The 21,709-nt window shown below is 40.5% G+C and overlaps 4 protein-coding genes and 1 long non-coding RNA gene across 7 annotated transcripts; 2 read left to right on the plus strand and 3 right to left on the minus strand.

Annotated features, from left to right (window-relative positions):
- Positions 1-7,396: 7,396 nt before the first annotated feature.
- Positions 7,397-10,012, plus strand: LOC116024512 (heptahelical transmembrane protein 2). The gene is made up of 4 exons (XM_031265417.1): positions 7,397-7,877; positions 7,983-8,072; positions 8,155-8,200; positions 8,745-10,012. Exons 1-4 carry the CDS (start codon positions 7,618-7,620, stop codon positions 9,429-9,431), a joined length of 1,083 nt encoding a protein of 360 aa, XP_031121277.1. The 5' UTR covers positions 7,397-7,617; the 3' UTR covers positions 9,432-10,012.
- Positions 10,013-10,383: 371 nt separating this feature from the next.
- On the minus strand, positions 10,384-10,728 carry LOC116024513. Its single transcript, XR_004099496.1, has 2 exons — positions 10,615-10,728; positions 10,384-10,499 (listed from the first exon to the last, which is right to left on the minus strand). It is a non-coding gene; the product is annotated as an uncharacterized LOC116024513 (long non-coding RNA).
- A 1,975-nt stretch (positions 10,729-12,703) lies between these two features.
- On the minus strand, positions 12,704-20,102 carry LOC116024786. 3 transcript variants are annotated; one of them, XM_031265784.1, is made up of 5 exons: positions 19,989-20,102; positions 16,289-16,515; positions 15,192-15,404; positions 13,756-15,021; positions 12,704-13,572 (listed from the first exon to the last, which is right to left on the minus strand). In XM_031265784.1, the coding sequence occupies exons 2-5, from the start codon at positions 16,513-16,515 to the stop codon at positions 12,972-12,974; spliced, it is 2,307 nt and encodes a 768-aa protein (XP_031121644.1). In that variant the 5' UTR covers positions 19,989-20,102; the 3' UTR covers positions 12,704-12,971. The 3 variants fall into 3 exon arrangements, with proteins under 3 accessions (XP_031121644.1, XP_031121643.1, XP_031121642.1); XM_031265783.1 differs by having other exon boundaries at positions 15,192-15,422; XM_031265782.1 differs by having other exon boundaries at positions 15,192-15,425.
- On the plus strand, positions 17,699-19,752 carry LOC116024788 (50S ribosomal protein L35, chloroplastic). Its single transcript, XM_031265786.1, has 3 exons — positions 17,699-18,041; positions 18,129-18,245; positions 19,488-19,752. The coding sequence occupies exons 1-3, from the start codon at positions 17,766-17,768 to the stop codon at positions 19,560-19,562; spliced, it is 468 nt and encodes a 155-aa protein (XP_031121646.1). The 5' UTR covers positions 17,699-17,765; the 3' UTR covers positions 19,563-19,752.
- On the minus strand, positions 19,728-21,516 carry LOC116024787 (putative pentatricopeptide repeat-containing protein At1g10330). The gene is made up of 2 exons (XM_031265785.1): positions 21,078-21,516; positions 19,728-21,004 (listed from the first exon to the last, which is right to left on the minus strand). Exons 1-2 carry the CDS (start codon positions 21,462-21,464, stop codon positions 19,991-19,993), a joined length of 1,401 nt encoding a protein of 466 aa, XP_031121645.1. The 5' UTR covers positions 21,465-21,516; the 3' UTR covers positions 19,728-19,990.
- Between the last annotated feature and the right edge of the window lie 193 nt (positions 21,517-21,709).

Here is a 21,709-nt window from a genome sequence, read left to right on the forward strand (position 1 = left end):
CACCTTTTTTGCAGAAATAAATAAAACAAGTGTAGTTTTTGTCATTTTCCTTTTTGTCTTCTACTACTTATTTTATTTCTCCCACTTTTTCTTGTCTTTTTCCATAATTCCAATTTTTTTTCTCCACTTTTTCTTGTCTTTTTCCATAATTCCAATTTTTTTTCTTTCTTTTTTCTTGTCTTTTTCCATAATTCCAATTTTTTTTCTTTCTTGAGAACCCAAACCATTTTCTTCTACTGTCACCTCCTCTCTCTTTCTTTTTTTTTTTTATTTATTTTTCCCATCAGCCACTTTGTCTTGCCACAAATAATTAATAATAATATATGATATATGGTGAAGACTGAAGACAAAAAACACAAAACCAAATGTTTTGGCAGGAGTGCATGAGCTTCCACTTTCGGCGCAGCATCTCTTCAGCACCATTTCCAGTCTGCTTCGTTATCATCTTCATTTGACCGAGAGTGAGATATAGTTGTCATCTTATTTATCAACAATGATACAATAACCATAATCATCCACAGCCTACCGAACTCGCTGTGTATTTACCCCACGCAATCAACAGATTGAACGGTTGACGGTGACGGTGAGTGGCGTGGTGACTGCGGTAGCGTGGTTGATGAGGAAGTTTGGTGGTTGCTACGGCGGCAACGATAGTCGCTTCGTTAACGGATTGCGTGGTCATCGAGTGGCGAAGGTTGCACCATTTTTTTTTGACCGACAGCTAACCGCGATGTCTGGCGGAGGCCGATGGCCGGTGGCAATGCACTTATTCTTCTTCTTCTTCATTCTCGCCTGGACTGGAGCCGGAGAAGACGATCTTTGGACGCGTCGAGCTCATGCAGTGGACAAACTTTTTCGGCCATGGTCGACGGCGTTTGATTCGTAATTCGTTTTTGTTGTTGTTGTTGATGGTGGTTGATTACCGTGATGACGATGAATGAGGTGATGATTATGGCGGACAGTGCTGCGTCGCCGGAAGAAGATGGATCGTCGTCGTCCGCCTCGCCCGATCAACAGAAGGAATCACCATGTCGGTGATGGTGTATTTACGACAACGGGCAGTTATGGTGGCGGAGGCAATTTGCGATGGAGATGGAGGAGATTGGTGGTGGTGGAACGCTGTACAACCGAGATGGTGGCGAAGCGCTTTATTCTCCGGTGAGCAACAACGGCGGTAGTGAGTTTTGACGGTGATGAGGATGGTGAACACCATCGAGTTGATTAGAGGAACACGGCATTTTGTAGCATTCCTCACAGACGGCGCCAATGATGGTGTAAATGTAAACGGGGGTACGGATTTACACCACTTGTGTTTGATTGTGTGTTTTCAGTGTATAGCGTGTGTATACATGAATGTAAGAAGAAAGGGAAAGGAAGCCATGGCTTCCTTCCGAGAAGGGGCTAAAGGATGAATGGATTCAGGATCCCCAGAGGCAAGGGATGACAGCCCCCCCTTTACAACAGGGGTCAGGTCCTTTATATAGGAATAGGACCTGACCCTTCAGGAATATAATATTCCCCAAAGGTCACTTGCCCCTTAATAATTTCTAAGGACACTGGACCTTTTAGAAGTACAATAATACACGGACTATACACATTATATTTCTACAGTAGTCCCTGGGGTTATTTACCCATCATACACATATGATTTACAAATAGTAAAGTCTATCTACTATACACCATCACGTATTTTAAAAAAAAAAAGAATACACCATCACGTAGTGGTTATATATTTGTATCATTGTATGTCACTAAAAAGGAAGAAAGAAAGGGAAACGGATATGTGACAGGCTGACCGCAATGAAATGCAACTTCGTAAGCAAGAAACTATTTAAATGTACACATATGTTATTCTTCAAGCAATAAGCAATTAAGCATGACGATGTAGTACGTTTTCTTCCTTGTGGAAACTTTATTCTTTAATTTATTTTCCACACACAATCATCCAGACAATTCAGAGACCAATCCCGCCCAAGATCGGTTTGGGATAGTCTATAGATTCACACTGAAATCAATAATCCGAATCATATTATTCTTTAGCAAAATACTATATGTATTCTAATTTTATACTCTAAACTTTTACTCCACAAACAAAATTTTGATTTAGAAATTTGTATTGTGCTCCACATAAAAAAAAAAAAAAAAATAGTTCATAGAGTCCGTCTCATCAAGAAGTAAAATTAAGAAATTAAGATTTGAGAGTACGTATAGTAAAACTCTATCCTTTAAAAAAAATTCAGCATGGTACATAATCATTTTGTCAACCCTATTACCAAATAAAAATCTAAAATAAAAAGTATATTGACTGGGGCAATTTAATTTGTTGATCAATTTAAACAATAACTAGTTTTGTTTAATTTCAATGGTAATTATATGATACATTTTCCTATAGACTGTTGAAACAAGTCAATATAGCGGGATTCTTATGGGCCCTAAACACTAGTCCTCACACATAAGAAAGTAAGAGGTAATTTGAGTCATCGTGAGTTATCAATGCCGGGATAGGGATGTAGAAGAGAGAAAATTTCATCTTTTGTAAGCAACAAAAAATGAAAACTATGATGTAAAAAATCGAGAAACATAACATATAAAATAGGTCAGAAAAAGTAAAAATATAAATAAATGAATAAATAAATAAATAAATATATATATATATATATGTGTGTGTGTGTGTGTGTGTGTGTGTGTGTGTAATTATCCGCTATGCAAGAATTCGTCGTATGTCAAAAACAATAAAAACATACAACATCGGTTGATTGTCTTACATCTAATCTGATTATTGTCATTGCCTTTATTGTCAAGTTTGTAAGACAATTTATATCTGACAGGGTAATTGGGTACCCGACCCGGAACCATTGGCAGGACCCAAAACCTTGTCAAGATAGTTGCCGTTCAAACTACCCAAGGCACCTCACTCCTCAGCATCAATGCGCAACGGTCCAACTCCTCAGCATTGATGACCAACGTTCAGCTCCTCAGCATTCAGCTCCTCAGGCATTAATGCCCAACGTTCAACTCCTCATTAATGCTCCGTTACTGAGCTGAAAGGGATAAAAAGACTCACAACCACGTAGTGAGAGACGGCACTTCTTACTAGACAAAAACAACACTCAACTCATTTGTACACTGGGCACTACGCTCATTATTGTATTCAAATACTTGACAACATTCAAATAATACTGAAATACATACCAGTAACACATTATTACCGTCATTGGTGCTTTCATTGAGAGCCGAGATCATATCTCAGGCAAGCTTCACACATCACAAACACCTCTATGGTACACCCAGCTCATCTCATCACTGTCGATGGTGCAATCCAGATCCAGCTGTGCTCTCATGGTTCTCATCGAGTGAACAATGGTAATCCCGGATCCAGCAGCTCTCATGGTTCTTATCGAGTGAACAATGGTCATCCCGGATCTAGCAGCTCTAATGGTTTTCATTGAGTGAACAATGGTCACCCCTCGGGTGATCTTCGTGGGCAGCTCAATGGTCACCCCTCGGGTTATCTTCGAAACAGCTCAACGGTAACCGCGTGGGAGATCGCCGCAAGGGTGATCTCCGTAGCCAACTCAACAACAACCACGGGCGCTTCCTCCTCAAGTGCGTCCGCCTCCTTCACTTGTGCGTTCACCTCTTGTAAGCAGTGGCGCTACCCAGTGGACGCTGCTCCCATCCAAGCGGTGGACTTACAAGCAGTGGCGTTATCAAGTGAACACTACTCCCATCCAAGCTGTGGACTTACAAGCAGTAGCGCTTCCTCCTCAAGTGTGTCTGCCTCCTTCACTTGTGCGTTCAACTCTTGTAAGCAGTGGCGTTACCTAGTGAACGCTGCTCCCATCCAAGTAGTGGACTTACAAGCAGTGGCGTTACCGAGTGAACGCGGCTCCCATCCAAGCCGTGGACTTACAAGCAGTGGCGTTACCGAGTGAACGCGGCTCCCATCCAAGCCGTGGACTTCCTCAAGCGGTGAGTGGCGTCACCTCATCAAGTAGTGCTGCTTCTCAAGCAGCGTCTACTCATCAAGTGACGCTGCTCCTCAAGTGGGCGTTACCTCACCAAGTGGCGCTGCTCCTCAAACAGTGTCACCTCATCAAACGGGCGAGGTCACCACCTCAATCACATTAAGTGTTACCTCCTCGAGCAACGTCAACACCTCAAGTGGTGTCACCTCCACGAGCGGCGTCACCTCCTCAAGTGACGCTGCTCCTCAAGCAGCGTCACCTCATCAAGTGGCGCTGCTCCTCAAGTAACGTCACCTCATCAAGCGGGTGTCACCTCATCAAATGGCGCTGCTCTTCAAGCAGCGTCAAACCTCATCAAGCGGGTGTCACCTCATCAAATGGCGTTGCTCTTCAAGCAACGTCACACCTCATCAAGCGGGTGTCACCTCATCAAATGGCGCTGCTCTTCAAGCAGCGTCACCTCATCAAGCGGGTGTCACCTCATCAAGCTGGTGTCACCTCATCAAGTGGCGCTGCTCCTCAAGCAGCGTCACCTCATCAAGCGGGTGTCACCTCATCAAGTGGCGCTGCTCCTCAAGCAGCGTCACCTCATCAAGCGGGTGTCACCTCATCAAGCTGGTGTCACCTCATCAAGTGGCGCTGCTCCTTGATATCTACTATTTTGTACAATAATTCACCCCTTATTTTAGTTGTTTTGACGCTTATTTTCTTTATCCTAATGAAATTGGGAATTGTTTGTGTGTTATATTGTCCAAGTGTTGAATTATCTACAAGAAACAACAAAGGAAGAATTTTGGAGCATTTTGGACAAGTTCTGGAAGAAAAGGGAATTACAAGCTTCTGAGGTTCCTTACAGAGTTCTGAACCCTAGCTTTTAGTTTATATTTCCCTAGCATCGTTTAGATCAGTTCACATTAGATTAGTTAATTTCAAGCTTGGAATCTTGGATGAAGTTGGATTTGTTCTTTATCAGTTAAGTTCTCTTATTCCTTTATTACTTTCTTGCAATGTTTATAGTTATTAATTATGGCTTTGTTTTGTTTACTCCCATCATGCGGGAGTAGTTCGTTTATGGGTTTGGATTAGAGATCCATTGTTAATCTTGATGTTCAATTGGTAATTAATTGCATAAATGGATTGAATCTTTTACCTAGGGTTTATGTTGATTTGGGGATTTCTTTCTACTTGTTATTGATTGATGGCCACAATTAATTGATAGTCTAGGAGAGGGATTCATTACAACGAAAGTTGGATGGAGACCTCGAGCCTTACCAATTTCAACCTAATTTTCCTGCTATGAAAGTAGAGGTAATTTTGGGGACTTACAATGCTTAGGTGTTTAAGGTTATAATTGATGCATCACGACAGTGGGGCAATTGTAGCCTAATTCTTGTTATTGATTACGAAAGTAGTTGAGTATAATTCTTCAGTGCATTGCCCATAAATCCCATGGTTAATTATTCTTTCCCTAATCCTGAGTTGGTTGGAACATCAAGATTACAATCCCCCTAATCTGGCCCATACCTTTATCATATAGTTTTCACCTTAGTCAATTGCTTTCTTTTATTCCACATCATTCAGTCTTTGTTACTTGGATTCTATAAATTCATATACTCTAGTGCCTGGTAATTCACACAGTTTCATGCCATAACACCAATCCTCAGCGGAACGACATTACACCCTTTTTACACTCATCATATGTGCTCATCACTCCTCAAGCAGCGTCACCTCATCAAGCGGGTGTCACCTCACCAAGCTGGTGTCACCTCATCAAGTGGCGCTGCTCCTCAAGCAGCATCACCTCATCAAGCGGGTGTCACCTCATCAAGCGGGTGTCACCTCATCAAGCTGGTGTCACCTCATCAAGTGGCGCTGCTCCTCAAGCAGCGTCACCTCATCAAGCGGGTGTCACCTCATCAAGTGGCGCTGCTCCTCAAGTGCGTTTGCTTCCTCCTCAAGTGCTTTTGCTTCCTCCACTTGTGCATCCGCCTCCTGCACTTGTGCACTCGCACGCCTCCTGCACTTGTGCACTCGCATCCTCCACTGGTGCATCCGTCTCCTCAAATGCGTCTATCGCCTCCACTGGTGCATCCGCCTCCTGCACTTGTGCACTCGCACGCCTCCTGCACTTGTGCACTCGCACGCCTCCTGCACTTGTACATCTACCTCCTTCACTTGTGCGTTCACCTCCATAACCAAAAGGACTCAGTAGTTGGTCATGGTCTGCCCTTATCAATTATGTTGAAAAACAAAATAATAATAAAAAATCTAAGCTCTATTCCCTTAGGGCCGGCACGAGATCCGATCTCGCTAGCTACCTAACGGGAGAGTGTTTTTCTGAGCCCAGACAAGGGCTTGGATTCAAAAAACACCACACTCTAATCCCTTAAGGCCAGCACGAGATATGATCTCGCTAGCTACCTAACGGGAGAGCTGACCTCGGAGGGTGTTTTCTGGGTAAAGCTTAAGGCTTTGCTACGAAAACACCACACTCTAGTCCCTTAGGGCCGGCACGAGATCCGATCTCGCTAGCTACCTGACGGGAGAGCTGACCTTTGACCGAACCTACGGATGGTCGAAGTGAACTCACGCAAGAGCCCTGAGCAAAAAAAAAAAAAAAAAAAAAAAAAAAACCAAAACCGTGACCTCGGCAGTAGCCGAGGTCATGTCCATCGTGACCTCGGCCCAGCGCCGAGGTCACGCCAGACCTGGCTTCGTGCCGAGGACACAACTAAAGAAAAAAAAAATTCCATCCAATAAAATTTCCTTCTAGAATCCAACATACCAAATTTTCAGCACAAGTGCCAAGCTATTACTCCCTAGCTACCTCAACCATTCTCGCTAGCTAGGGAGTGGGGGGCTGGTGACAAGGTAATTGGGTACCCGACCCGGAACCATTGGCAGGACCCAAAACCTTGTTAAGATAGTTGCCGTTCAAACTACCCAAGACACCTCACTCCTCAGCATCAATGCGCAACGGTCCAACTCCTCAGCATTGATGACCAACGTTCAGCTCCTCAGCATTCAGCTCCTCAGGCATTGATGCCCAACGTTCAACTCCTCATTAATGCTCCGTTACTGAGCTGAAAGGGATAAAAAGACTCACAACCACGTAGTGAGAGACGACACTTCTTACTAGACAAAAACAACACTCAACTCATTTGTACACTGGGTACTACGCTCATTATTGTATTCAAATACTTGACAACATTCAAATAATACTGAAATACATACCGGTAACACATTATTACCGTCAATATCATTTATACAATTTACGAATTATTATATCAAAATAAATTTTAGTCAATATACATCATCAAATAAGGTTGTGAAGCTTAAAAAAAGTTATAGTCACTGGTCTCCTTGCCAACAAGATTTTTTTTAAAACTAGAAAAAGAAATAGTCGCACATTTTTTTGCTGGTTATAAAATCTCAGCTTCTGCCAACCTTCAAATCACCAATCTGGATTAAAACTCGGATTCGCTCAAAATTACAACGGAGATAAGCAATATACTCGGATTCTCTCTATCTTTCTCTCTATATATATGTATACAGTGCGGTGTTAAGGAAGGAATTGTTGATCTCCGGCGAGTGTCGCCGGGAAGTGATAGGTAAGCGAGCGACGGCGATATTTCCGGCGAGGAATTTGATGAGTCGTAGAAGAGGAAAGGGAGGAGCGGAGAGCAGGAGACTTGGGAACGGAGACGTCGACCACCGAGTTGACTCAGTGAAGGAGATGAAAATGAAGAATCACGTGAAATTCGAGAGGAAATTGGTGAAATACGAGGCGTTGCCGGAGTATTTGCAGGACAATGAATTTATCCGAGATTATTACCGCTGCGAGTGGCCTCTCAAGCATATTGTTCTCAGCGTATTCTCCCTGCACAATGAGACTGTCAATATATGGACGTAAGAGATTTTTTTTTTTTGAATTTTGTGTTTAGATTAAACAAAACATTGTAGAAGCGGCGATATCATTCTCCAGATTTTGTTATTTTTTGTGATATTTTGCAGTCATTTGCTAGGATCGTTGTTATTTGTGGCGTTGACGGTAATGACCTTGACGGAGAAAGCATCGTTGGAGCATTTGGCAGGCGTCGTCAGGTCAATTCTGGAAAATTTGATTTGGTCTTTTCATCATTCTTCGTTATACATTATTTCTGAATTTGGTGTTTGAAATGAACAGACCTGCGGCGACGATGATCAGTAATTATTCGGCGGCTATTTTTCCGGTGAGCAGTTCATCTTTTTGCCTTTTTTTTTTTTTTTTTAAAAAAAATTTATTTTTTTAAATACTCCGTATATTTTGCATAGGCGTTAGAGAACATTTGGAAAGACGTGCTAAGGCGCGAACGTGTTAGGTCCCACAAATAGATTCACTCCGTATATATATTTTTATTTTTAGAAATAGTAGTTGGATATTTGCCCGGCAGGACATGTGACTTTACTGAACTCTGCCTATCCGTTTTCAACAATAATCAAATCAAATTTCTAAAGAAAACACATCATCTAAAAAGTTTCACTTTACTTTGAATATAGGTTAGTTCTAGAAAAATTCTATAATGATGATATAAGAGAATCTCCAATTATTTTGATTTTTGCACAAGATTTTAGGAGCCATGTAAGAAAGATGGGAAGGAAAAAAAAAAAGAATAAATAGTATTAAATGAGGGTGGTTGCAATTCTCTCAATGGTCACATAGCAGGATTTATTCTTGAGTAGATTTAAATTTAGGAGTGAATTCATGCATATATATCAAGTTTCATATATGTTCAGGAAACTTATCCAAGAAAATTTTCCAAGTCACCAATAACCCTAGACGTCAATAGAGGTGAAGAGGTGATTCCTATGTGGCCATGGTTTGTGTTCCTAGTAGGGGCAATGGGGTGTCTGGTTTTCAGCTCTGTATCCCACCTCTTTGCTTGCCATTCCCAACGATGCACCCTGTTCTTCTGGCGCCTTGATTACTCAGGCATTTCACTCATGATAGTCACCTCCTTCTTCGCCCCCTTATACTACATCTTCTCCTGCCACCCCCACTGGCGCATGTTTTACCTCACCTCCATCACCATAGTTGGGATCCTCGCCATCATCACCCTCCTTTCCCCTGCCCTCTCCTCGGGCCGGTTCAGGTCCTTCAGAGCCGCCCTTTTCTTAGCCATGGGGTTCTCCGGTGTCATCCCGGCCACCCACGCCACGTTCCTCTACCGCGACCACCCTGAGGTTCTTGTGGCGCTTGCCTATGAAATCGCCATGGGGTTTCTTTATGCAACGGGAACGGCTCTCTACGTTTCCAGGATCCCGGAGAGGCTTAAGCCTGGCGCGTTTGATATTGTTGGGAGTAGCCACCAGATCTTCCATGTTTTTGTTGTTGCTGCAGCGCTGGCTCACAGTGCCGCCACGCTCGTGATCATGGATTGGCGCCGTGGATTGCCTGCCTGCAATGCTACCTTGCTGGGATAGATATATATACCCAACATCTCCCTGCAAGCAAGCAAAGCAAATGCCATTTTTTGGACCGCTGGTTTACCTCATTGTGGTGATTCGTTGTCGACTACGATTATAAGGTTGAGTAAGTGGTTATGAATTTTCATAATCACCCCAAACAAAGGCCATTTTTGCAGACCAGAGCTTTCGAAAGCTTGGTTGCAACCCACGCTAATATTGTTAGGTACGTCATTATACTCATTTTTTTACCTTTTTTTTTTTTTGAAAGTAAAATATTAATGTATTAATTAAAAGGATGTAATAAGTAGTTTGGGGACAGGAGAGGTCTCCTATAAACAATGAACAGGCTGAGAGCCAGTGCTCCTAACTAGGATGTGAGCGAACCACTGATCAACTCCGGCATCATTCCTATAGGGAAAATTAGTCCAGTTGCTGGGAAATGATGCCTGTAACCTTTGGAGATTTACTATTATGTCTCTGATGTCATTTCTTTCTTCTTTTTCATTGTCACATGTATCCATAAGAATGAATACTACTACACTTTAGCCAAATGGCAAGTGTTCTAATGAAATTTAGAAATGACTGTTGTAATGGAATTTAGACTTTTTTTTGTTGAGCATATAATATATAAAATATAATTATTTAGTTTTATAATCAAACTTAATTAAATTGATATGAGCCAATGCTACTACACTCTAGCCAAATGACATGTGCTCTAGTGAAATTAGATTATTTATGTTGAACATATAATATGTAAAGTTCAACCATCGATATATGGATTTCAGATTATTTTTGTTAAATATATAATATTATATAAAACATAATTGTTTAGTTCGATCCACCATTAAACTTTTAATTGATAAGAACTGATACTACTACACTCTAGCCAAATGGTTAATGGAACTTATATTATTTTTGATAAACATATAATATATAAAATATAAATGTGAAATATTTTAATCCTTAATTTTCTTAGAGGAATAAAAGATGAGAAACAGACACAAAGGCACTACAAAAAATGCTGAAATTTTCAGTAGATTTTCACTCTCCTTTGAGATGACACCAATTCTTGACCAATCTCCACTGTAGCTGATTTAATCATTTAAATACCCCAATAAATAAATAAAACACATAAAATGAGAAAAAAAACACAAAATGAAAGGGGAAATGTAATTAAAAAAAAAAAGAAGGAAATTACCCGGCATCTATGAACCCTAAAGCAAAAATTCCAAGAGCAGATTGAGCAAGAAGAGTTTTAGAGAGTTTGAGTGGGAAAATGGGTTTTTGTTGAGTGGGCGATGAGTTGTTCTCAGCCAAGTTTCTCTTTTCTGCATGTGCAATAGCTGCTGCTGCATATTTTCTTCTGTGAGGGAACAGATAAGAGAAAGCAGTGCTTCTGCAGGAGACAATGTTAGTATTTGTGATCACCATATTCTCTTATCTACATCTCATGAGTCATGACCTGGCTTTCTTATATGCTTTCCAAAAGTTGGGCAATTTAGTAATTTCACAAACCAGGACATGGGTGTAAATTTTGCTGCTATAGCCTATATGAGGTTGTTTCAACCGGTGATACATTATCCTTTTGGGTTTTGACGACTTTGCCCATACATTAAAAAATGTCCAAATGGTAGGAAATTCAAACTCATGTATCAATTGTTGCTTTGAATGAGACTAGAACAAAACTTAATTACATTAATTTCGTCTCAAGAGATGTGAAAATATCCGACTGAATCCAAATGCTTTTATTTTTTTCATCAAACTAGTTATTATGAACTGCTTAGGATTTTAACTTTACACTTACAAATTAGAAAAAATGGTCAAATAGACCATCGAACTTTACATGTAAAGTCAATTAGGTCCCTAAATTTTTAAATGTGCAATTACACTCATAAACAATATATTTTGATACAATGAAACTCAAAAATCGGTTAGTGACTTGACCTGCTGTCACAAGTCATTAGAGTTGTAGTAACCCACTGACAACATTTCAGACAACAAAACGACTGGCAACCACACTTTTGACAAACGGAGAAGGAGACCTAGGTCACCTTCTCCCTTAGAAGGTGATCACTATTGTTCGCCAATCGCTGATTGCTTTGTTGTTTGAAATGTCGTCGAAACGCTAGTGACATATGATACCATGTCACTAACTGATTTTTAGGCGTCATTGCATCAAAATAAATTGTTTTGAGAAACATCAAAATAAATTGTTGATTGGTGTAATTGCACCTCTAAATAGTTTAGGGGGCTAATTGGCTTTTCAGATGGCCTTTTGACCCTTTTCCCTATAAATTATCAATACATTTCCAGTCGAGCCCATCCGACAAGATCTTCTAAGTGCAATTTACATCTCCTATGTGATTGGTCCCTGAATTGTTTTACTTTTGGAGATTTGGTCCCTATAAATTGATTTGAACAAACTTAGTCCTTCAATTGTTTATAGTGTGACACAAATAGTCCCTAGAATTATATAATTATAAATTTGGTTAATAAGTCTTTTTTCATGGAGTTATATTTGTCAATTACTATTACTATACACATTAAAGCTTTTTTCTCTCCCTCATCTCCATTGCATAAATTCTCATTAATGCTAATAATATTTCATCCTTGCCGATGAAGAACTGTATAGACCCAGGTTCCCCATGAAATTTGATAGCAAAAAAATATTATAATCAAACACACAAAAATACTGTAATCAAACTAGGTGAGAATTTTTCGTCACATGTGCTGATGGAGTTATGGAGTTATGGAGTTATGGAGAAGGATACATGTTGCAAATCTGCGCAATTTCCAGTAAAATAAAAGAAATGGATGAAGCCATGCATCTGTTTTGTGAAATTCCTCAAAAAGGGCTTCATCCTAATGTTGTTACGTATACCACAATGTTGCAGGGGTTCATTATTTTGGATACGCACATACTTCGGACAAATGCAATCGTCCTACTCCGGTTATTTTGGATACACACATACCTTAATGGACGGTCTCCGATCCTACTATGATGTCAGTGGACTTAGACTGAAGCATTATTCTGATGTTAGGTGTAGTGTTGGTAGAGATAACATATATATTATTGGAGTTAATGAGAATTTATGGGATGAAGATGGGGAGAGAAAGAAGTTTTAATGTGTAGAGTAATTGACAAATATAACCCTATGAAAAAGAACTTATTAACTAAATTTGTAATTATATAATTCTAGAGACTAAATGTATCACACTATAAATAATTGAAGGACTAAGTTTGTTCAAATCAATTTATAAGGACCAAATTTCCAAAAGTAAAACAATTCAGGGGCCAAAAGCGTCGTTTTCCCAAAACATAATTTACCTAGTAAACACCCGTAAGTAGTGACGACTGGTTTCCCTCGTCATCCAATAAAAAGAAGTATGAATTGTCAACAATCAATTATCAACTATCTAGTTACCAATGTTTCATTCTCTCCCTCTTAGAAGCAGACCCTTGTGTCCTCCAGATCTTCATTTGTATATAATAGCAAAATGACATACATGACAAAAGACAAGGTGTGTGTTACCAAAAATGTTGTACCTATCATCTTAATTGTCAATGCAACGTAAGGAAAGCATTCCATTAGTATATTGATTCCGTGCCTTCCTGTACTTACCAAGAAGTGCGATATAGACCCGTCGTGCATCCTCAAACTCTACTTCACTACAGAAACACGATTTTACCTGGTAAAAAACCGCTTCTACTGCATCTCTACACTGACTAACTCGATGGAAGATGTCTTTGGCGTCTGCCAAATGTATACCTGTGCTGTCTGATTCGTGTTCTCCCTCGGATAAATGTCGTAGCCATTTGAAATGAGCGAAGGGATCTTCGTGTTTCTGAGTGGCTGCTTCGACATACTTCAGGACGTCTGAAAACCTTGACTCGCTGTTGATTTTGCCAATCAGGGAGCTGAAAATCCCGGTCTGGTTAACTAAGAGCCAATCTTCGTTAGCTGAGGAAATGGCACCGACCAAGCAAGCCTTCCGGAACGTTGGATCAATATCACCCACAAGTTTCACCGCAACATGAATCAGAATTGCGGATAGGTTATGTAGAAGTAGTGATTCTGAATCCGCAAATGGATATTGTGTTGCCCTTTGTCTTCTATACCAGTGATCGAGGGCAACATGAGTAAAACCTTCCCACCTGCATTCACAATAATAATATGCATTGATCGAGGCCCTCGGTTCAATTTAAAGCTATACTAAAACTTCATTGAACATTGTCTGTATCCAATAGACAACTAAACGCAAATAATCCGGAAATAATAATAATTAAGAACCCGTGGTCCTCACCCCCACCCAATCAAGGTTATGAGAAAGTACTTACTCGAACGGGGGCTCAACTTCAATAGCGAGAGTTAGATGTAAGGAAAACCCAGTCGTTGCATCATGCCCGCTGCCATCACCAATGGTATGAGCCGAGTGAGGGCATCCTCTTGGAATATATAAAATATCACCTTCTTTCAGCAAAATTTCTTTGCACCCATCCGTTGTATACCTTTCGGATCCCAATTGATGCCTCGTCTCGAGAGATTCATACAAGCGAGGTAATTGATGAGTAGGCGAGGGGAAAACATTCCACTTTTTGGCCCCGAGGAGTTGGCAGATAAAGACACAGTGGTCATCACTGTGGCGAGCCAACCCTTGACAACCCGGAGGTGTCAAGTACAAGTTCACTCCTATCGAGGGTTGACCAAATATAGATGCGATATCATCTGCAACCGACGCAATGCTTGCGAATCGAAATCCCATCCCACGTAGAGCAATAGTATACCCCTCCTTGTATGCTTGCTCGCACTTCAAAATATCGGTACTGCTGAGGACATGACGGTTCTCAGAGTTTCCAGAGCCTGGTTGTGTCCGGAAATAGTGTAACTCAAGCTCTGAACTATCTGTTTTGACAACCCGAATATCCTCTCGGTAAACAATAGGACCGCCTAAATCATTACTTACCTCTTTTAGGAAATGAAGAATGTCGTGTTCTTCGGAGGAAATCGGTGGACAACAGACAAGTCCTCTTAGCATTGAAGATAGAAAGGAACACACGGATTCCCTTAATCTGCCGGATTCTATGAAAGAATCGAATATATTTTCCAGCTTAGATGAAGCCATTTCAGAGCTTCTTACTAGCACAGGTGACGATTCCCAATTCCTCAACATAAAACGCTCCAAACTCATACCTTCTGCACCGAAAATTCTTTTACCAACCTCAATCACATCCGAAGGTCCTCTGCAAGGATTAATATCAACGGAGAGCCTGAAAACGCTCTCAGCCAGATTGTTCGTCCGAATATTGTTCAGGTAAGAAAATCCTTCCTCGGTGCATTTCCCAAAATTACCATAAAGCATCTGTTTATGCACTTCTTCCCACAACTTTTTCAAATGTAACAGTAAACGCCTAGAGAGCATTGTTGGGATCTTCTGCAGCTGTTCGATTGTGCACGAGTTAACGAGAATTATGACAGCAAGTACAAGCAATGTTGATAATTCATCTTCCTTGAATACAATCCCGGGACATGTTTCGGTGTCCTTTCCATCTACAAGCAAAGCCACGATAGAAGCAGATGATTTAGGGGCCTGAAAGCAACGAACACTAACAAAGGATAAAAACAATCATTACTTAAAGATTAAAATGGTTTTGAAGGAAAAAAAGACGAGAAGACCAATTAGACCTAAAATGGGTTGTGATAGTAAAAGTCTTATATATATAAATTCACTTTACTCCATATTAGGGGAAAAAAGATGAATGAAATTGGTACTCACATTAGGTTCTCAATAGCAAACAGGTCCACAAGCTGTTTTCGTCCAATGGAGGTGGTTGAAAGATCAAGAACAGAATTACAAGCGGCAATTGATCTTATACTATTAGAACTTCTTAACAAAGTAATCAAACCCTTCACGATCTGCCCTTCAGAAGCAATCTTTTCATTCATCTCAAAGGACATCAATGACAATGCTCCAACAATCTTGGCACTTTTACATGCGATTTCATCACTTCTTTGGTTAAAAAAACATATGAATTCTTAGTGCATTAGTAAAGCAGCAGTAACACAAAATTATCAAAGAAGAGTGCAGGTAAAAACGTGAAATACCCATCCACACTAAACACTACAACTAAACTTAGCATTACTTTAAAGATAAATTTTTTGTTCATACTGCACTGGTATCTGCACACCGCAGGTGGAACTAATCCAGCCGAGCCTTGGTCAGCTCATCCGAGAGTCCAAGAATGTTGTTGATTAACAGCTCACACATAGCCACATAGGTTCAAACCTTTAACCACATGCTTAAGCAACCCAAGCCCCGTCCCCTCAAATTCTTAAACACATGCTTAAATGGCCCAAGCTCCGTCCCCTTGAATTCTTAACCACATGCTTAAGCGACCAAGCCCCTTCCCCTCGAGCCAACACCATTCAAAATAATTTCTTTTTTCAAATGAGCAATTCTACATGGACTCCCAAATCCTACTCCCATTTTCTACTCCCTATGACATGGCATGACTTGATTGCTTAATTTGGTAGGGGTCAAGATGTTTATTCATTCCTTTTTTTTTTCTTCCTCGAATCAAATTTGAACACAAGTGGGAGTAGGTTTTTGGGAGTCCATGAAGTATTTTTCTTTTCGAATAGCTAAGCTAGATGTCTAGGCAATACATATCACCTACTATATACTTGAAAATTGAACCTTGAAAGTTTATCACATTACACAAATTGGCAAAAAAAAAATCTATGAAGTCTATAATGCAGTGAACATTCATAGTAGATTTCTGAGAATAAACAATACTAGTTCGAACACCAAATCAACAAAAGATCACTGTTAAAACTAAATAAAAAAAAAAGAGGAAATTTTGTTAATCTTACCTGGAACTGAGAAGGGCAGGGAGCAAGGAGAGAAAAGGTGTGGAGAGGGTTTGGGGAAGAGAGCGATGCAATCTGTTTAAGCAGCGTAGAATGAGAACCGCATCTTCACCTTCGGAGTTACCGTTTCTGGAAAGAGCTGCCAGGATTATAGCGAAGAGGGTGGTGCCGGAATCTCGGTGCCGCCGCTTCTTCAGCCGCCGGCGCTTTTTTTCTCCCTTAGTTTTCATCTGGGCAGCCGGTAACGGCAAACGGAAAAATACAAGTTACTCCGTATTAAACATATAAATATATATATTTTGTAATTTTTAAAAAATATATAAATGTTAATAATTTATTAATTTATTTTTAAAATTTGTATTTTGTACTAAACAAAAAATCTATATTTGAATTCTTTAAAGTTTAGAGTAACCCAATTACCACTCCCACATGGATGATGGGAATGAGTTCGAGATTCAGTGTAGGCAACTGTTGACTCGTTGTTTCTTTAGTAGATTGAGAAAATAGTTATAAACAGATACTACATTATAACAGAGTCAGTAATACTCAAGAAAAAAAAAAGAGTAAACTAGTAAAAAATTAACTTTGACGAGTTTTGTAAAATTTTCTTAAGTTTTTGGAAGGAAACGAACACGAAAATGTCCCCTCATATATTTTTTTTTTATTTTTTATTTCTAAATCAAACGAAACAACTTGCATTAGAAAATCAATAACTCAACAATACAAACGGGGAGGAGAAAAAAATCCATCCTTAAAATTTTCGTCAAATAACAGTCCAAAACAAGGGTATTTTGATCTTTTCATGTTTTGATCATCTCCTTTACCCTTCCCAATGGTTTTTCTTACAGATTTTCATCCAATGAAAAGGTCTAGCGAAAGCCATGGCTTTGTAATGTGGCTCACATGGCTTTCGCCAGACCTATTCAATAGATGAAAATGTGTAAGGAAAACCATTGCAAAGGATAAGAAGATGACCAAAGCATGAAAAGATCAAAAATACCCTTGTTTTGAACGGCAATTTGAGAAAAACGACTAAATAAGACTGGTCGCAATGTAACAAAAATTAATGAAGTGAACTAAAATTGGCAATGCCCCAATAACAGTGTACAAATGTAAATGACTCTTTTTTATATAATAATTATAAACTATAATCATAATTTTAATAGACACTAGTTGGGTGGTAGAGTATTAACTTGTCGAATTCTATCGTGTTCACAGTCAACTCAACCGAGTTGGGCGCTTAACTGATAGCTTAATGAGGTAATTCGTTTCGGTTTAGAGGTGCTAAGCCCTTTGCAATAGTGACTATAATTGAAAGCTAAATAACATGTTTGACCAAAAGGGTAAAAAAATGATTTATTTTTTTTAATACCTGGGGACTGGATTACTGGATAGCAATAAAAGAAAAAGGAAAAAAAGATTGTGGCCTTGAAGTGTCAAATTGGAAAGCCATTATCCAAAGCTTCATTGCAGAAAAGGAATGACGATGACGATAACAATGGCGTCTTCTTCACCCTCAGCCTTACACTGTTCTCTGGCATTCAACTTCTCTTCTCGAACCCCACCACTCTTCGCCTCTCGACTCTCCATCACCCCTTCACTCTCCACAAAGAAACCGGCTCTCAACCTCAGCTCTTCACACAGCATCTCAACCTCCGCGCCGCTGGTTCTCAGCCGCGTTCCCTCCCCGGCGCAAAAGGCCCCACAGCCATTCACCGTAGTGTGCGCGAAAGGCTATAAGATGAAGACGCACAAGGTAATTCATTGGAATTTTAAACCTCAATTGAAGTGCAGAGCGGAATCGGTGTTTGAAATTTTAGGGTTTCTCTCTCTGAATTTGCAGGCGTCCGCTAAGCGGTTTCGGGTGTCGGGGAGTGGGAAGATAATGAGGAGGAGAGCCGGGAAGCAGCATTTGCTTAGGAAGAAGAATACCAAACGGAGATTAAGACTCTCCAAGATGGTTACCCTCTCTCTCTCTTAAACTTTATAGCCTAACTTTTGCTGCAAAATTATTGAATTTATTGGTTTGGTTTTTCCCATCTATGATATTGAGTTGAAACTACATTTAGGTTGAGTTGAACCCAGGTTGAAATCAATCTATGCTTGTGAGTAGAACTGCATAGCTAGTTAGCTCTTTGGAGTAGAAATTAGGAGGTTTAGGGTAAAGAGATTTGTTTTCTACAGCCAAAACATAAGATTGCTAGGTTACAAGTTCAACTCCGGAGTCCCGAAAGGAGCGACCTATTGGCCTTAATGGTTTGAGGTGGTCAGGCAACCTAGGCTGGTTTACTTTCTTGTTGTACTTTGCCGGCTAAGGTGAGGTTTATCTCGTGTACACCCTCAGGTAGTGACTGCGGGTTTTTCTTGTCACTCAAAAAACATAATAAGATAATAAGAGCACTTAAAAGGATATTTGAAGTTTCAATGTAGCATAAGCCGTCTGGATCATATGTTGATTGAGGTAACAGAAGGGACATAAACGATGTTTTGGTTTAAAAGTGTTCTCATTTTAAACTGGTCTTGTGCATGCTCTAGGTGTGGGCATCTAGGATAACCTATTGCTGGTAGTGTGATGCAGTACATGAATGTTTTAACCTAGTATGGGTGCACCAATACAGGGGTGTTACGATTGGTACAACTTCTTAATTTCTAATTGATTCAAGAGTAGAATTTGATTAGTAGAATGATCTTTGCCTCGGAGGAGAAGATTTCTGCAGATGTACCTGATTAGGCATAGTTGCTTTGTGCTTGAGACCCTCTTCTACTCAAAGGTCAAAAAAGATTTTCCCAATTTGAATTCCTACTCCCCGCCAAAAGTATTCTCTGTAGTAAATGTTGGTACAATAGGTTCATCCATATACTAGCAGAAAGGAAGAAAAAGATTTTCCATTTCTGAACGCCTAGGGGAGGCGGGAATGCAGGATGCCGGTGGAAGATTATTCATCTTTTAGCTATGGAGTCTTTCAACTATAGAAAAATGTTAAACAATGAAAATTGACAAGTTCTCTACATGGTAATTTGAGTTTGTTTCTTTAATAGTTAGTTGCTATCTTTTTCGCATTGTGTATTAAATTTATGCCATCTTTCTTGATCATGTTAATTTTCTAGGTGCTTAGTAGTTGATCCATTTTGAGTTATAGTCACTATGTTTTCCTTGTAACATTGTAGCATTTTTCTCACAACATTCTGCTATGGTACATAGGTACAAGTAAGCCGCACAGACTACAACAATGTGATTGGTGCATTGCCTTATCTGAAGGTGAATCGAGACAATTAGAGTGCAAAAAAGCGGGATGTGTAGTGCTTGAGTTCCTTTGTACCCCCTTTTGCAGTAAATGGATGAACACTTCTCCATTCAATTTTTTCTTCAACTTTGCTAGAAATTCTTGTATTATTATATTCTAACCCTTCAAAATGTGTTAAAAGCACAAGATTCTAGTTGTAATATCCAAGATGTGTTCTTCTTACATATAGTTTCAAAAAACTGGGGAAACTCATCTAAGTTGGTCTGACAGTTGATTTAGTAACCACAAGGTTTTAAATTTGAGTTGTTTATCATTCTTCTTGGTTTGAGCCGGTCCGCTCAATGCGGGCTACAAAGATTTTGTATCCAAAGATGCAGTTTCCTATGAGAATAAGCCTGAAATTCATTCTATAATAGGTTCAAAGATGCAAAATACTTGGCAGATAAAACATGACATACCTTCAATGAATCACACTATAGGCTGGAATCTTGTCAACACCAGCATCCACCATTGCTTTTCGCAGGGCTGCAGCATGATCCCATCTCTCTGCCCCTGCATAAATGCTCGACAACAACACATATCGTCCACAATGATGTGGCTGCAAGTTGAGTAGGCGTTGCCCTACTTCATTTCCGAGCTCAATCTCTCCATGGACTCTGCAGGCTCCTAAAAGCGCCCCTAGGACAGAGTCATCGGCTTCAAAAGGCATCCTCTCTACAAATTCATATGCCTCCCTTACCAGCCCAGCTCTCCCTAAGAGATCCACAACGCAACCATAGTGTTCCATCTTTGGCACAATCTTAAATTCTCGTGACATTGCTTCAAACGCTTCCAAACCCGTCTGCACAAGCTTGGCATGTGCACACGCAGAAAGAACCGCGACAAAGGTTACCTGGTTTGGTTTCAGCCCGATTGCTTTCATCATCTCGAATAAAGCTAATGCTCGTTTCTCCCTACCGTTCATAGCCAGTGCAGAGATCATAGCATTCCAAGTGCATACTTCCTTGATCGGTATTTCATCGAATACTTTGGTTGCATAGTCCAAACAACCCATCCTTCCATAGAATGTTATCAACGCTGTCGCCATGAAATCACTCAGCTCCACATTCTTCACCATATAGCCATGGATTTGCTTCCCTTGATACAATGCTGCAGCAGAATCTAAGTTAGCACAAGATGATAGAATGCTTACAAAAGTAGCTTCATTGGGTTTCAATGAGCCGCCAGTTACATCCTCATGCGCCATCATTTTCTTGAAAAGCTTCACTGCTTCTTGAAAGGCCTGGTTCCTAGCATACCCATTGATCATACTCGTCCAAGAATATATATCCCTTTGGCGCATACTAGAGAACATGGAAACAGCCAGACCCATATTCCCATTCTTCCCGCAAGCATCAAGCATAGCATTATACGCCACCACGCACGGTTCAGACACTTCATCAAACACCTTGAGTGCACTGCCTAACTCACCTACCTGCGAATACAGTCCGAGAAACGAGGTCAGACATTTCATCAAACACCTTGCGTGCACTGCCTAGCTCACCCACCTGCGAGTACAATCCGAGAAACGATGTTTGCACAAACGGATCAGCTGACGCCCCGCGCTTGAGGGCTTGGGCGTGGAGGGGTCTGCCGAGAAGGGAAGCCCAGTGGAGCGGGAGAGAAGAGAGGGCTTTGATGAGCGAAGGGAATGTGTGGCTGTTGGGCGGCGCTTCATCGGCAAGCATGTGAATGAAGAGGAGAAGGCTGCTGGTGGGCTGCGCAAAGGCTAGGTATGCACGGATGAGAGTGTTGTAGAGGAGGGTGTTGGCCCATTCCGCCGTGCAGCGGAGGTAGGCGGCGGTGGTGAGGTGCGAGTGGATTTGCTTCACTTGCTTTGGCTGTTTGAGGAATCGCTGCAGAAGTTGAAGCAATTGTAATGGTGATCTTTGCATGCCAACTCTTTTTAGCTAAATTTCAATGTCATAGATAAATATATAGGTCCATGTCATTAGTTATGCAAAAAGCACATGTTAAGAAATACACAACCAAAAAATGCATCAATACACCAAAAAACTCATCATTAGAGGTAGTGAGGTATGATGCATTTTTTTGGGTGTGTGATGCGTTTTGTGGTGTATTTGTGCATTTATTTAGTGTGCATTTTTTGACACGATTAGTGCTTTTTGTGGCCGCACCG

The sequence above is a fragment of the Ipomoea triloba genome, chromosome 7 (assembly GCF_003576645.1).
Source record: "Ipomoea triloba cultivar NCNSP0323 chromosome 7, ASM357664v1".
Classification (NCBI taxonomy): domain Eukaryota; kingdom Viridiplantae; phylum Streptophyta; class Magnoliopsida; order Solanales; family Convolvulaceae; genus Ipomoea; species Ipomoea triloba.